The sequence below is a fragment of the Melopsittacus undulatus genome (assembly GCF_012275295.1).
Source record: "Melopsittacus undulatus isolate bMelUnd1 chromosome W unlocalized genomic scaffold, bMelUnd1.mat.Z SUPER_W_unloc_8, whole genome shotgun sequence".
Classification (NCBI taxonomy): domain Eukaryota; kingdom Metazoa; phylum Chordata; class Aves; order Psittaciformes; family Psittaculidae; genus Melopsittacus; species Melopsittacus undulatus.
Window position 1 is genome coordinate 631,945 of NW_022993950.1, and position 17,371 is coordinate 649,315.

General features: G+C 39.7%; 1 protein-coding gene across 1 annotated transcript in view; it reads left to right on the forward strand.

Annotated features, from left to right (window-relative positions):
* Nucleotides 1-17,371, forward strand: part of LOC117438311 (nipped-B-like protein) — a 191,220-nt gene that overhangs the window by 147,772 nt on the left and 26,077 nt on the right. Inside the window, exons 21-27 of the mRNA XM_034073860.1 lie at nt 3,059-3,197; nt 3,422-3,504; nt 4,512-4,644; nt 5,506-5,649; nt 15,520-15,609; nt 15,814-16,028; nt 16,129-16,231. Coding sequence (XP_033929751.1) covers nt 3,059-3,197; nt 3,422-3,504; nt 4,512-4,644; nt 5,506-5,649; nt 15,520-15,609; nt 15,814-16,028; nt 16,129-16,231 — 907 coding nt within the window. The remainder of the gene's footprint in view (nt 1-3,058; nt 3,198-3,421; nt 3,505-4,511; nt 4,645-5,505; nt 5,650-15,519; nt 15,610-15,813; nt 16,029-16,128; nt 16,232-17,371) is intronic.

Consider the following 17,371-nt stretch of genomic DNA (forward strand, 5'->3'; position numbering starts at 1 on the left):
GGGAAAAAAAAGAAGTGTAATTATTAATAATTCCCATTACATGGCTCCCAAAGTATAGAGGTGTCCTGGGTTCAGCAGGAGCAGTCATTTTTTCTCCTTCCTAGTAGCTGGTGCAATGCTGTCTTTGACTTTTGGCCTTGGAACAGCGCAGATAACATTGATGGTTTCAGTTACTGCTCAAATGTTTAGTCTGAGCAAGGACTTTCTAAGCCTCATGCTCTGCCAGGGAGGAGGGGAAGCTGGAAGGAAGCAGAGACAGGACACCTGACCCAAACTAGCCAAAGAGGTATTACATACCACAGCATGTCATGCCCAGGATGTAACTGAGAGTTACCCAAAAGAATGAGTTCACTACTGGGTGGGGGCGAGGTATCGGCTGGCGGGTGGTGAGGTGTTGTATTCTCTTCCCTTGTTATTTCCTTTATCATTATTATTATTGGTGGCAGCAGTAGTGATTTGTGTTTCACCTTAGTTGCTAAACTGTTCTCATCTCAACCCGTGGGAGCTACATTCTTTCATTTCTCCTTCCCATCCCTCCAGGAACGGGAGGGAAGAAGGGGGAGGGTGGTGTGGAGTAGACTGCATGGCTGACTTGCCAACAGGGTTTAAACCGCGACAGTTCTTTTTGGCTCCCAATGTGGGGCAGGAAGGGTTGAGATAATGACAGATCTGACTGGAGTGTGTTTAATCATGTTTGTGATAAGCATTCATGGTTTTGGATTAATAGTCACTCATCACAATGCTGATTTATTGGCTTTCAAATTTGTTCCTGGTTTCACAGTTTCAGTATGTTGTACCTTACTTGCAGCCGGTATTTGCTGTGTTAGTGTTTATCTGCTGGGGGCCTTGGGCTAAAGTTCTTGTTTCATTGTACTTCATGATAATGACTTGTTATACGGGGCGGGCTCCGGCAGCAGGGTGGGATGGACGTGCCCGTGGACTTGTACCTGGCTGTCCTGCTGCTCTTCACCGTCCTGGCCCTCGTCCTCGCCTCTGTCTTTGTGAGGCTGCGGGAAGCTGAGGGGGAGTTGCCGCGGGAGCTGCTGGCAGCCGAGGTGGCCTGGGAGAGCAAGTCTGGGGACCATGTGGTGGCAGGAGCAGGGCCAGAGGCCAGGAGAGAGCGGCTGCTGGTGGAGGTTTGGGTGGTCGAGGAGTGGAAGGAGGTGGCTGCCGAGCAGCAGGAGGATGCGGCAGAGGAACCAGGCTCCGCGGCCTAGCCAGGCCCTGCAGCGGCCGAGAGCATCCCCCTGCAGCCGCTGGGGGATGCAGGAGCTGCATTCTTTCAATTCTCCTTCCCATCCCTCCAGGAGCGGGGGGAAGAAAGGGGGGGGGGGAGAGTAGACTGCGTGTCTGACTTGCCGACAGGGTTTAAACCATGACAAGAGGTGATGGTTACGCTGAGAACACATACCAGGTTAGTTTCATGATCAATAGTTCTGTCATATCACAAGCCATTACCATAAAGTACAGCGAAACAAGAACCTTAGCCCAGGACCCTAGCAAATACTGGCTTCAAGTAAGGTGTGACATAACGAAACTGAGACCAAGCTCAACAACTGAGATGAAAGAAATCATCGTTGTGGCGAGTGACTATTAATTTGAATCAGGGAATGCTTATCGCAAATACAATTAGACACACTCTGGTCAGATCTGTCACTATCTCAACCCTTTGAGCCCCACGTTGGGCACCACAAATAACTGTCGTGGTTTACATCCAGCCAGTAACTCAGCACAATGCAGCCACTTGCTCCCCCCCCCCCCCCTTCTTCTCCCCTCTGGTCAGGATGGGGGGGATAACTGAGAGAATGTAAACCCCATTGTTTACAATCTAATACTCCTTTGAATGAGTTTCATTTAGGAACCATTCAGTTCACTTTACCTGTCCTTTAAGCGCTTAAGATGGATTTCAGTGCATCTTCTGAATAATAGTATGGGTTCAGGTTCAGTTTGAGTGAGAATCTGACTTAAAATAGATTTCAGTTAAATGACACTTTAAATTATTCTAAAACATTTGTTGTTGGCATTCATTTTGTCCTTGCTTGCATACATTTTTTCCCTGTGACAGACAAATTGTCAATAAAATAAGTTGTCTAATTCTGAGTGGATAGAAAATATCCAGGAAAATAAATTCACTGAAACTTTAAAGTTGAATTCAGCAACCTTAATATTAATATGTGTGCTTGTACCTAGTATTTCCTGTTGGTTTAGTTACAGACATCAGAGATCAGTCAAATATGAAGGTGGTAGGCATAGGAGCATAAATGGTAGATATCTTTTTTGGATTGAGACCTTTAGTAGGAGTACACTATCTCAAGGCCACAATAGCTGCACTATTTATCTCTGGAGTCCTAGCTCTGATCTGTTGAAAGACATTCCCTATGTGCGCTATAGTCATGAAGGGTACAGCTTACCTAAAATTTTATATGAAAACATTTTCTCTTTACAAGTAATAAAAAATAGCTTCATAAATATAAGAATTTCCATCTGGTTTGTGCCCAGTTATTATTTTGATAATTTGGGGAGAATGATGTCAGAGATTATCGCCTTTTCATATTGTTACGGGTAGCATTAAGTGGTGTTGATGTACATATGGGTAGTAAACACCATATTATTTGTCAGGTTAAAGCACTTGGAAGGGGAGAAATGTGAGGTGTAGTGTATTTGTACTGGTTATACTAACTTAAAAGATATTGACATTATACATAATGTCTATTATTAAGTGCTTTATGATGTAGGTCTTTGATTTATTAAACATTTCTGTAGATTTTCCAGCTGCTGAACTTCATGGGTATTCTGATCACGCATCTATGAGCTGTTTCAGTTCAGCTCTTTGGCTGGAGAATAGTGCTTACTTTTTTTGTTAGACCAAATCTTTCACTGCATAAGATAGAAGCAAATGACTAGATAAATTTCTAGAACACAAATTTCTATCTGTGGTAATAGTTTTAGAAAGATGTTACTTAGGACCAAAAGTCTGGGTGGTTTTTTGCGTTGGTTTTTTTTTTTGTTTGGTCTGTTTAGTTTAATTTTAATGTAAATGCTCTTTTCTCATTAACAGATTAAACAGCAGTGACACTTATGGAGAACCTATGTATATTCAGATGGTAACGGCACTAGTTCTGCAGCTTATTCAGTGTGTGGTGCATTTGCCATCAACAGAAAAAGATTCTAATTCAGAGGAGGAATCAAACAAAAAAGTAAGGTGTTGACTGGTTCATTAGTTGTTTTTTTTTTAAGGCCATAATTTTTGTGTGTGTGCAGGAAATACTTTGTAGGTATAATATTTTATGGTTGTGCTCAAATAATTGAGCATTGTAATTTTATGTCTGCTGGAATTATTCGATGAATGAGAAATGCTGATCTGGAAGTCATATTTCTGTGTATGTTAAAATATTAGACAAATAAATCTTGTTATTTTTAGGTGGATCAAGATGTGCTTATTACTAACTCATATGAAACAGCTATGAGAACAGCACAAAACTTCCTTTCTATTTTCCTTAAGAAGTAAGTACTGTTTCATTCTTTAGTGTATTGATGAAACCAACTCCAAATAAAATCTGTCACACCTTAAGACAAACCAAACCACTTCACAATGCTAAATGCCTACTAATAAAGTGACTTGTAACAATAGATATTTAGATCCCTAAGAGAGCTACCTGTATGGATAAAAATGTTTATGGAACAGAAATTTTGCAGGGATTTCTTTACACATTTAAGAATCTGTCTGATAGTTTATGTAGGCTCCTTTTATCAGGGGTCTTTTACTCATCTGATGCATGAAATAGAAGGCTGAGTAAATATTTTAAGTGATGAAATCGGATACTTTCTGAATAACAAAGATATAAAACTCCTAAGATTATTTTCATTTAGATAAACTTAAGAATGTCAGTAGCTCAACAGGGGAAAAAAAACTATACCTGAATAACAAAGGGATTTATAACAAAAAGTCCTGAGGTTTTTATCATGTTAATTTCTACTGTTACACCAAAAGGCTATTTATGAGCCATCTAGCTATCTCTGCATACTTCTGGTATCATATAAGTGAAACACTATCAGGTATGTTATCTTTTGATTATTTTTTTTTTACATTCTGATTTTAACTTTTGTGGAGCATAATACTGAGTTTTCTTATAATTGTGAGATAAGTCAGACCAGGTTTAAGGACATAACACCTCCTAAATACCCCACTCTAGGTTTAGATTTAGAATTTTACCTACTTTGTCCATCCAAATTAATGCAGACTTTAACTCAAAGCAATAAAAAAAATAAATCTTAGGAACAAAATTCTAGTATCCTGGATTAGCTGCTTTGCTTGCAGTACAACTTGGAGTGATAACCATTTAAACTGTTTGTAAATGGATAAAAGCAATTTTTCTGCTAATAATATGGATTTTTTTTTTAATTGCATACAACTAATTTTCTGATTAAACATAGGTTTACTTCTATTTGCATCAAAAGATAAGCTTAAATGTCTCTTAAATTCACTTAAAAATGCATTTTCTTTTGAACAGGTGTGGCAGTAAACAAGGGGAAGAAGATTACAGACCACTTTTTGAGAACTTCATTCAAGATCTTCTTTCCACAGTCAATAAACCAGAATGGCCAGCTGCAGAGTTGCTACTTAGTTTATTAGGAAGGCTATTGGTAAGGGCTTCTTATTTTTTAACTATTATATTAATTTAGTTCTTATTGCAATGCAACTTGCTTATTTCAGCTCAAGCTATTACAGGAATGCTTTGTGATTTGTTGACACACATGCAGCATTTAAGGATTTTCTTACCTGTATCACTATTATGTAATGCATAAAGAAATAAAATTTAGATCAGAATATCATTGATATGAAACTTGGTAAAGGTCATATGTATACAGTTTCTCATGGAAGTCCATATTGAAAAATGACATTGTATAGCATCTAATAAGTGTAGATATTCATTGGGAATAAAGTCAGACTGCATTTATTTATGTTAAATACTCTGGACGATTCCTTTAGCACAGAACCTTCAAACAGTTTTTTAACAATAATAGTACATTTACTTATAGAATGTGACATTTTACAGAATGTGAATATTTTCATTGATGTGTTTTTTGAGAGTTGTTCTTCAATATTACTATGTAATTAACACGGTAATTTGACCTGTTTCTTGGAAAAATATTTTACGGTCTTGTTCCTGATAAAATGTAACTTTCTTTATACTTACATACATAATGAGGAAGTTGCATTATGGTGCTTAAGATCTGTACTCTTGCAAAGGATATCTGCTCTACTAGATGTCCAGTTTATTTTATAAAAAAAAAAAATGAAAGGGCAACATTGTAGAGGGAGACCCAATAAAGGAAAAAAAAATGTAAAATAAGGAGTGTATCTGTGATGTAATAGTAAATTACAGAATTTTATGCAGTATGGAAGTTATGTGGAATTTCTAAGAAGGCCAAGCAATATCTTTTGAGAAGAATCTCAGTTGCATAAATAGTTTTTTTCTTAACAGTTTATTTTACTTTTCTTAGGTTCACCAGTTCAGTAACAAATCTACAGAAATGGCATTAAGAGTTGCATCACTTGACTATCTTGGAACGGTAGCTGCAAGACTCAGGAAAGATGCAGTCACTAGCAAAATGGATCATGGATCTATAGCCAGAATCCTCAAACAGGTGTGTGAGAGATTCCATGTCAGCTGGATTGAGATGTATTCATTTAAAAATTTTAACATTTTGAAGATGTGTGAAAAACTGGCATTGTGGAGAATGAGTTTTCGTTGTTGTTCAGAGTTCTGAATCAAATATGCTCAATTTATAAGTATCATACTTCTTAATTCATTACTTTCTCACGCCATCTCCCTAGTGATTATGTTAAGTGGTTAATTACAATGGTAAAACCAGTTTTCTTGTGACAATATAGAGAACATAATGGAAGGACAGTTGGTTTCTATTCATTCGGAGAAAACTCCAGGAACAAACTTGCTAACAAAGTTTTCAAGTTGACAAGCAGGTATTCTTTATTGCGGCACCAGGAGACACAGGGGATAGCTCTCCTAACGTGTGTCCCTGTATTGCTACACAAGCCGTCCTTATATAGTCCCTGGGCATACATACATATTCATGAGGCTACGTATGGATTATGTTATTTTCCAAAAAGTTCCCTGCATGTGTACAGAAATGTGGTGGTGGTCTCTGAGGGTTGTTTACATCTTCCAACAATCTTCATCACTTCTGGCAGCCTTTGAAGCACATGCAGTAGATGCTTATATCAGTTTAATTGATTTGTTAGCACCAGAGACGTAATAATCCTCCTATCCTCCTACTTATCAGTTAGTATAACTGTAGCCCATCCTGGACACCTGCCATTCCCAGATATTCCTTATCCCTGTGTCCTGTTCTTCTAGACTGTTTTTCTTAAAACTACATCAACTGTACCAATTTATCTTGTACAAGAATTCTCAGTATGTTCTCCAGCTGTACTCTATTTTTTTCTATGTACGTCAGTAATTTTCCATTGCTACTGTTACAAAGCCATCAAATTTAATATTGCTTAAAACTAATTCTAAAGGTTTATATATTCCATTTTGTGATTTTGTGTCCCCTTTGTTTCAAATCCCCCCTTTTTCTGCCCTTTTGCAAGTTCTTTTGCAACATTTTATATATTACCATTACCATCTGTCGTGGTTTAAACCCAGCCACACAGCTCGTTCACTCACTCCCCCCCCTTGCTGCTCCAACTCCCAGAGAGCTGGGAAAGAGAATCAAAAGAATGTAGCTCCCACGGCTTGAGATAAGAACAGTTTAATAACTAAGGTATAACACAAATCACTACTGATACCACCAATAATAATAATAATGATAAAGGAAATAGCAAGTAAAGAGAATACTACACTTCACCACCCGCCGACCGATAACTCACCCCACCCTGCCTGACCGAGCACCGACCCATACCTTCTCCAACCCCGCAAGCCCCAGCCCTTCTAGGTAACTCTCAGTTACATCCTGGGCATGACGTGCTGTGATATGGAATACCTCTTTGGCTAGTTTGGGTCAGGTGTCCAGTCTCTGCTTCCTCCGGGCCTCCCCTCCTCCCTGGCAAAGCATGAGGCTTAGAAAGTCCTTGCTCATACTAAACTTAATCCGTTTAATGAAACTTCTAATTTAGGTCCCAGAAGGATACCTGTTGATAATAGTAAAATTGGGTATTACAGCAACTAAGGTGCATGCCCCCTTCCAGTTGTGGGGTGGAGTCTTATAAGCATTTTCTCCACATAACCAATACCATCCTTTCCCTTTAGGAATGGGCCACCACTGAACTAGGATGCCATCTATATTAATAGTATGATTGCAATTTGAATGGTGACCTACATCTGTGGCATTTAAGCAAGCATGATCTCCTGCCCTGGTTCCTGGTGTAATACATCTTTGTGCACAGGTGTGATGTTTATTTCCTGGATTAGGATTAACTATTCCAAATTTTACACTTTCCTTTGAATACAAATTGCTAGTGTTCACCCACAGGTTTGTCCATGAGACAGTGTTAAGAATTGGAACTCCAGTTAATGGGAGATCCAGGCTTTCTCCTGATTTAGGCAACTGTGCACACACCCAACAGTCACTACGATTAAAATCTTTAGTAACATTCTGCACTAATTTCAGGTATAAGTTCTGGTCCAAAGCTTGTGCACCAGTTATCATACGAATCCAAATTACGACTGATGCAATTTCATACATAAGGGTCTGTCGTGGTTTAAACCAATCTGCACAGCTTGTGCACTCACTCCCCCCCTTGCTCCCCCGACTCCCGGAGAGTTAGGAAGGAGAATCCAAATAATGTAGCCCCCCACGGGTTGAGATAAGAACAGTTTAATAACTAAGGTATAACATAAATCACTACTGCTGTTACTACTAATAAAAATAATGATAAAGGAAGTAACAAATGAAGAGAATACAACACCTCATCCGCCACTGACCCATAATTCACCCCACCCTGCCCAACCAAGCACTGACCGATACCTTCTCCAACCCCCAGAGTCCTAGCCCTTCTGGGTAACTCTTCTTTACATCCTGGGTATGACGTGCTATGGAATGGAATACTTCTTTGGCTAGCCTGGGTCAGGTGTCCTGTCTCTGCTTCCTCCTCCCTGGCAGAGCATGAGGCTCAGAAAGTCCTTGGACAAACCAAACATTTGAGCAGTAACTCAAAACATCGGTGCTATCAGCACTGTTCCCACCCGTAAAGTCAAAACACAGCACTGCACCAGCTACCAAGAAGGAGAAAAAATGACTGCTACTGCTGAACCCAGGACAGGGTCCTGAAGGTTTGATCTGCCATGTCTTCTCTGGCTCTGGTGCTTTCTTTATTCTTGAATAATGTATCCAAGCAGGTTGTTCCTTTATCTTCACTGCTGTAAAGGTGGTCAATAATATCTGGTACGGTCTGCTCCACTTCTCCTATAGAGGATCTCCTGAAAAATTCTTAACATAAACCCAGTCTCTAGATCTGAAAGCGTGAATCGTATAATCCAAACCTCTTGCTCTTGTCCCTGCTATTCTTTTTTTTTTATTCTGTTTTCCCAGGTTGATCAAAAACTGTTGGAGATAGCTTTCTCCCACTTCCCAAAGACTTTCTCCTTTAAACTGGGACTGATATGGTCTTCCATATAAAATTTCAAGTGGGTTAACCTCTGCTTTCAACCGAGGTTTAGTTTGAATTCTTAATAGAGCCAGTGGTAAACCTTGGTACCAATATCAATTCATTTCCTGACCCATGTTACTAATCTGTTGTTTGATCAGATGGTTCATCTTTTCTACTTGTCCACTGGCGTGAGGCCTGTATGGAACATGTAGTTGCAAATCAGTTTCCAATTTTTGCTAATTTCTTGTAACAATTTTGCACTAAACTGTGAACCTCGATTGGAAGAAATTGCTGCTGGTACTCCAAAGCGAGGTATTATCTCATTAAATAATGTTTTGATCACTTGTCTTGCATTATTTATCGTACAGGGGAATGCTTCTGGCCAGCCTGAAAACATATCCGTTAGCACCAATATTGATAACCTTTTCTTGGTAATTCAGAAAAATTCATTTGCCAATGCTGTCCCGGATAACTTCCTCTCACAATTGTCCCAATTTGATTTCTATTTTCAGTTTTAGGATTATTCTTAAGACACAGCTGACAGTGTTTGGTCACTGATTGAACTGTGGTGTATAGATTTCTTCCTACAATTTGTTTGTCTACGTATTTATATAAAGAGTTGCTACCCCAATGAGTTTTATTATGTTCTTCCTGAACTAACTTCCAGAGTTGGTTATAGGGGATTACAATTTGCCCATCAGGTACCTGAACCCAACCCTCTTTATTTTTCTGTCCTTTTAGAACTTGAATCAATTTTCTATCCTCTTTTGAATACCCAGGTTTATATTTTTCGATTGTTAGTTTGCCATCAGGGATTAAGGACATGATTTGAGATTGTTCAGCTGCTCATTTGGCTTCAAAATCAGCCAAATTATTTCCATTTTCCTGATCAGAGTCACCTTGTTGATGTCCTTTACAGTACATAATAGCTACTTCTTCAGGTATCTGAACAGCTTCCAATAATTGTAGAATTTCTGTAGCATGTTTAATCTGTTTCCCTTGTGTGTTCAAAAGTCCTCGTTCTTTCCAGATAGCACCATGTGCATGGACCACACCAAATGCATATTTAGAATCATAGAATAGTTAGGACTGGAAAGGACCTCAAGATCATCTAGTTCCAACCACCCTGCCATGGGCAGGGACACCTCACACTAAACCATGCCACCCAAGGCTTCATCCAAGCTGGTCTTGAACACTACCAGGGATGGAGCATTCACAACCTCCCTGGGCAACCCATTCCAGTACCTCACCACCCTAATAGTAAAGAATTTCTTCCTTATATCCAGTCTAAACCTCTGCTGTTTAAGTTTCAACCCATTACCCCTTGTCCTGTCACTACAGTCCCTAATGAAGAGTCCCTCCCCAGCATTCCTGTAGGGCCCCTTCAGATACTGGAAGGCTGCTATGAGGTCTCCACACAGCCTTCTCTTCTCCAGGCTGAACAGCCCCAACTTTCTCAGCCTGTCTTCATATGGGAGGTGCTCCAGTCCCCTGATCATCCTCGTGGCCCTCCTCTGGACATGTTCTAATAGCACCATGTCCTTTTTAAGTTGAGGACACCAGAACTGAACACAATACTCCAAGTGAGGTCTCATGAGAGCAGAGTAGAGTGGCAGGATCACCTTCTTTGACCTGCTGGTCACACTTCTTTTGATGCAGCTCAGGATACGGTTGGCTTTTTGGGCTGTGAGTGCACACTGCTGGCTCATGTTCATTTTCTCATTGACTAACCCCCAAGTCCTTCTCCGCAGGACTACCATGAATTTCCTTTTTGCCCAACCTGTAGCTGTGCCTGGGATTGCTCCGACTCAGTTCAAATATTTATCCTTTTATCTTTAGCCAATTCTAGGGCTCTCGTTAACGCTATTATTTCTGCCTTCTGAGCAGAGGTGCTCGAGGGTAAAGGTTTAGTCCCTATTACCTGTGAAGTGGTGGTAATGGCATATTCTGCCTTTCATTTACCATTTTTCATGAAGCTACTACCATCAGTAAACCAAGAATCAGCATCTTCCAGAGGTTTTTCTTTCAAGTCTGATCAGCTCAAATATACACTCTCTATGGTGGCCAAGCAGTTGTGTGTTAGTGGTTCTGTTGATTGATCCTGCAAAAAGAATGCTGGATTCATGTTAGTGACCACAATTTCTCTATCATCTTGTTCCACAAGGGTGGCCTGGTATTTAAAAAAACATGAAGGAAAAAACCAGTGGGCTCCTTTCTGCTCCAGAACTGCTGATACAACATGGGACATTAGCACAGTAATTTTGTCGCAAGGTGAATTTGCGAGCCTCTTCAATATTCATGACAACTGCTGCCACAGCCCTTAGGCATCTGGGCCATCCTTTGCTCTCTTCATCCAGCTGTTTTGAAAAACACGTCACTGCCCTTCTGTAGGGTCTTAGTTTTTGAGCAAGGACCCCCAAAGCTATTCCCTGTTCTTCATAGGAATATAGCCAAAAGGATTTAGTCACATTCGGAAGTCCCAGAGCTGCAGCTCTCATTAGCTCTGTTTTTAAATTTCTTAAAGCCCCCTCTGTTGAATCAGTCCACTCTAAAGAGAGAGGGTTTCCCTTCAACAGTTCATATAGTGGTCTTACCAGAACACCGTAATCATGGATCCAAAGTCTGCACCATCCAGTCATTCCCAGTAATATCCAGAGCTCCTTGCCGGTTGATGGTCGTGGAGTCTGACAGATGGCTTCTTTTCTAGCAGCTCCAAGTTCTCTCTGTCCTCCTGGTATTTCATATCCTAGGTAGGAAACTCGGGTTTGGATTAGTTGGGCCTTGTTTGGATACCTGATAACCATTCAGTCCCAGAAAATTTAATAATTCCACTGTCCAATGGATACATTCTTACTCTGATTCTGTAGCAATTAATAGGTCATCCACATATTGTAACAGAGTCCCCGTCTGAGTAGGTGGCTCCCATGATTCTAGTTCTCGTGCTAGCTGATTTCCAAAAATCTCGTGCTAACTGATCTCCCCCTGCTCCACTCCCGTGTTACAGGGGAGTCACTCCCCTCAGCAACTGACCAAGAATTGCTGCTGATGGCCGGTAATGAGGTCGATCAAGAACTGGCTGAAAGGAAGAAGGCAGAGAGTTGTGGTCAATGGGGCGGAATCTAGCTGGAGGTCTGTGACTAGTGGAGTCCCTCAGGGGTCGGTGCTGGGACCAGTGCTGTTTAATATCTTCATCAACGACCTGGATGAGGGAACTGAGTGTACCCTCAGCAAGTTCGCTGATGACACTAAATTGGGAGGAGTGGCTGACACACCAGAAGGCTGTGTTGCCATTCAGCGAGACCTGGACAGGCTGGAGAGTCGGGCGGGGAGAAACTTGATGAAATTCAACAAGGGCAAGTGTAGAGTCTTGCATCTGGGGAAGAACAACCCCATGTACCAGTACAGGTTGGGTGTTGTCCTGCTGGAAAGTAGTGAAGGGGAAAGGGACGTGGGGGTCCTGGTGGATAGGAGGATGACCATGAGCCAGCAATGTGCCCTTGTGGCCAAGAAGGTAAATGGCATCCTAGGGTGCATTAGAAAGGGTGTGGTTAGTAGGTCAAGAGAGGTTCTCATCCCCCTCTACTCTGCCTTGGTGAGGCCGTATCTGGAGTACTGCGTCCAGTTCTGGGTCCCTCCGTTCAAGAAGGACAGGGAATTGCTTGAAAGAGTCCAGCGCAGAGCCACAAAGATGATTAAGGAAGTGGAACATCTCCCTTATGAGGAGAGGCTGAGGGAGCTGGGTCTCTTTAGCTTGGAGAAGAGGAGACTGAGGGGTGACCTCATCAGTGTTTACAAATATGTAAAGGTTGGGTGTCAGGATGATGGAGCTAGGCTTTTTTTCAGTGATATCCAGTGGTAAGACAAGGGGCAATGGGTGTAAACTGGAGCATAGGAGGTTCCACGTTAACATTAGGAAGAATTTCTTTACTGTGAGATTGACAGAGCACTGGAACAGGTTGCCCAGGGGGGTTGTGGAGTCTCCTATGTTGGAGATATTCAAGGCCCAGCTGGACGAGTTCCTGTGTGATGTACCCTGCTCTTGCAGGGGGGTTGGACTAGATGATCTTTTGAGGTCCCTTCCAACCCTTGGGATTCTGTGATTCTGTGATCTCCAGCAGTTATATAACAGTATTGAAAAGTATTCTAAAAATATACATACCTGAATGGTGACCTGAATTTTTCTATTTGTTTGGGGTTTTTTTTTACAGCATCATGAAGTAACTAGGCATTGTCATCTGCAGAAAATAAAATTGTTGTGTGCAGTTGAGTGCTAAAAGCATTTTTTTCAGTTACTTAGGAAGCTTAAAATCAATGATGGTAGGTAGCACCATCCATACATTGTGGAAGGTGTGTACTATACAGTACCATCAGTCAGAGTAAACAGTGTGTTGTTTATAAATTATTGGTTACATACAAACAAGTAAATACTCAGAAATGTGTACATGACAGTTAAGCTTCAGTTTGTTTTTCATCTGGCAGGAAAATAAGATCAATTGATAGACATTCAGCTTTAGTCATTAGAAAGATCTTAAATTATTGTTTTCATTCAGAAATGATCTTATATCTCTACAGGTTTTTCTTTCCTGCTGAATTGAATACTTAGAGGCTGTTGGATATTTCCTTCTACCCTCTGATACCGATATTCCCCAATGATTAATGAGTGCTTAGAACTTCCTGCTGCGGTTTGGACTCATGAACCATAGAATTAGATTTAGGAGAATTTCTATTCTGTTTTGACATTTTTAAACAGTAGATTTTTTTCATAGGAATTGGTCATAGATTGTCAAGTTGATTTGAACACTTGCACATGCTTTTCATTAGCTTATCTCTTGATACACTGACGTTCTGGACTTCTGACTGTACCTTTTTCTAGTTGCTGATGTTTGCAAGCTATATTTTATGCTTTATTTCTGACAAGATTCTCAATCTGTGCTGTTCATACAGAAGTTAAGATCGTTGTAATTTACAATTCATATTACCAAAGAAGAAAAATGGTTTGTAGCTGAAGAGGTTTAAGCCAGGAATTATTCTTCTACTTTTATTATCAATATGTTTCAGGCTTCACAGTTTCTTTTTGTCCCGGACATTTTAGTTGTTTGAAAATACCTAGGCAGCTAAGGTTCATCAAGCAATTTTTTTTTTCAGCCTTTTATCCACAGAATTTAACACTGGTTGAAGGCCAGGCTTTCAGATCAGAATTTACACCCTTATTAGAGTGCCCAATATATATATATTAATAAATCCATATTAGTTTTATGTGCACTGTAGACATGTTTTGAATTCTTGAATTCATTTTGGAAAAAAAACCTACATTTTTTTCTGCTGTAGCATCAGCAATTGCAAGAACCTGTGTATCTCAGTATTCTACTATGGGGGAAAAAAGTGTGAGTTTTGTTTTGGGCTTATGCTGCCTTGTAGATGTTGAGAAAATTAGTTTCTGATTCATTAACAAGTTAATTGATACTGCTTTATTTTCTACAGGCACTATATGGGGAGAAGTACATTGTCTGACTGTCATTTACAAAATCGTTCAATTTGCATAGTCTAGAACTACTTAAGAGGTTCTCTTTTTAGCATTCATACAGTTTAGATATTCACAAATGTGATATAGTCTCCAGTGCTAGTTCTCAGATTAATATTTCATATGTAATCCTTTTTGTGCATCTTAAAAGTGCTTCACAGGAAAATTAATATTATCGTATTCTGTAGATAGGCTTTATGCACTAAGTGGCATTTTTATAAAATGGATGTTTGTTCTCAAGTGTTTTGACTGGTAGAAACTTAGTTGAGTCTCAGAGAGCATGATTCTTTAGTGCTAGAGCTCAAGGGTGTTTGGTAACAAGCTCTATAAGACTGAGCATAATTGCTGCACTTTGTATGGATGCTTTATCCCTGATAGAATCATAGAATAGTTAGGGTTGGAAAGGAGATGACCTTAAGATCATCTAGTTCCAACCCTCCTGCCATGGGCAGGGACACCTCACACTAAACCATGCCACCCAAGGCTCTGTCCAACTTGGCCTTGAACTCTGCCAGGGATGGAGCATTCACAACTTCCCTGGGCAATCCATTCCAGTGCCTCACCAACCTCACAGTAAAGAATTTCTTCCTTATATCCAATCTAAACTTCCCCTGTTTAAGTTTGAACCCATTACCCCTTGTCCTATCACTACAGTCCCTAATGAATAGTCCATCCCCAGCATCTCTATAGTCCCCCCTTCAGATACTGGAAGCTGCTATGAGGTCTCCATGCAGCCTTCTCCAAGCTGAACAGCCCCAACTTTCTCAGCCTATCTTCATATGGGAGGTGCTCCAGTCCCCTGATCATTCTTGTGACCCTCCTCTGGACTTGTTCCAACAGTTCCATGTCCTTTTTATGTTGAGGATATCAGAACTGCACACAATACTCCAAGTGAGGTCTCACAGGAGTTATATCAAATATATTTAATATTTTTACCCATATTTTTTACTGTTGTCTGTATTTTATATTTCTTTTCATCTGACTTCTTTGCCTTTTATACCTTGTTCACCTGTTCAGTATTTAATATTGGTGAGAGAGCTTTTATAGGTTAAACCTTGTGTCACCTACTATGTATGATTTCAACACTTCTTTTTTTGTCACTGACACAATCTTCACAGGAGATCATGGAATTGGAATTTATCAAATCAGTCAGTCTGTTTTAAAACCAGTCTTATTCTGCTGTTAATCTTTTTTAGACTTTGGAGCTACAGTCTATTTTGGTTTAGTCTGTATAAAGTTTAGAAGTAATTGATTAACAAATTGTTAGTTGTATTGATAATTGCAGAACGTTAACTTCAGTATATTTTATATGTGGACATGCAGATTTTCAGATGATAATTACCACTGCAATATTCTATTTTATAACTTTTTCAATTTCTGATAGGTTTCAGGAGGAGGAGATGAACTTCAACACCTGCAAAAGGCTTTGCTAGATTATCTGGATGAGAACACAGAAACTGATGCCTCATTAGTGGTAAATTTCAGCTTTCTCAAGTCAAGTGTAAATAAAAATTATTTCAATAACATGTACTGAATTAAATTAATTTTGGTCATGCGTATTAGTGCTTCAGTTAAATCGTCACCCTAACATATACTGTTGACTGTGTTTTCCAAAATATGGTTGATGCATTAATATCTTTTGGCTTTGTTTTTTGTGTATCCTGCTATATTTCTCCAGTTTTCTCGGAAATTTTACATAGCACAGTGGTTCCGTGATACAACTATGGAGACAGAGAAAGCAATTAAATCTCAGAAGGATGAGGATTCATCTGAAGGAAGTCATCATGCAAAAGATGTTGAGACCACAGGACAGATCATGCATAGAGCAGAAAGTCGCAAAACATTTCTTCGCAGCATCATTAAAACTGCTCCATCTCAGTTCAGTATATTTAAGTACGTTTCAGCACCACCAATTTCTTTATTAACCATGCCTTTAACATTTTTTATTTTTTTTTATAAACATGTCTTAACTAAAACATTGGATTTGTTGCAGGATGAATTCTGATACTGTGAACTATGAAGATGCATGTTTGGTCGTTCGCTACTTGGCCTCTATGAGGCCATTTGCCCAGAGCTTTGATATTTATTTGACACAGGTAAGCTGTGTTGGAAGTCTTAATACAGTGAAACACAGTTGGTTTCTGGTTTCAAACACTTTTTCAATATCTGTTCATTGTTGAGCATGGGTATTTAACAGACCATGATAACACCATGTGCTTTCATATTCTGTATTGATGACATAAGTGCTTATATTTCTTTTTCTTGCATTTTGTGTCATATTTAACATACATTATTTTATTTGTCCATGTATGTATATGGCAAAATCATTATCTTAGATGTGCACAGTAAAGGGATAATTGAAAAATGGTGAAATATTTTTGCAGTTTCTGTAGGATGCCTGTTTGGTGATATTAACTCATTAAATTGATCTTAATTTGATTTTGAAATACAAGCCACCTTGGTCAGTTACTTGCAGTGCATGTTACTGTCACTTTGGAAGCTGTTGTTTGACCAGCATGGTTTCTTTCCTTTTTTTCTAGAAGAGCGCTAACATGTCATGGTGACATGCTTGAACTCCAGTACTGGTTTAGCTGTTTATTATTTAGTTAAAATCGTTAATTATTTAGTTAATTTTGTGCTGAATCTAATTCTCCTGTTGAAAGAGCCATAGTGAAAGTCCCAGCTGAATGGCAAAAGTAGAGTTTAAAATGAGGCTTAAAGTGAACATATGGAACCTGTGTAAATGCTGTTTGGACCAGTCTTAGAGATTATTCATTAGGGACTGTAGTGATAGGACAAGGGGTAATGGGTTGAAACTTAAACAGCAGAGGTTTAGACTGGATATAAGGAAGAAATTCTTTACTGTGAGGGTGGTGAGGTACTGGAATGGGTTGCCCAGGGAGGTTGTGAATGCTCCATCCCTGGCGGTGTTCAAGACCAGGTTGGATGAAGCCCTGGGTGATATGGTTTAGTGTGAGGTGTCCCTGCCCATGGCAGGGGGGTTGGAACTAGGTGATCTTGAGGTCCTTTCCAACCCTAACTATTCTATGATTCTATGTAACAAATCCTAGTAAATATCCACATGCAGTTATCAGTGCCATGGAACACCATTTGCATGCACCTTTTTACTGTCTGGGAAGATAGATAGAATTTTTAGTAGACAGATATTCTTATTTTAGTTAAATCATATGAATGTTATTCTGCTGCATTTTTGACTGTTAAACATTGTTTGCTAC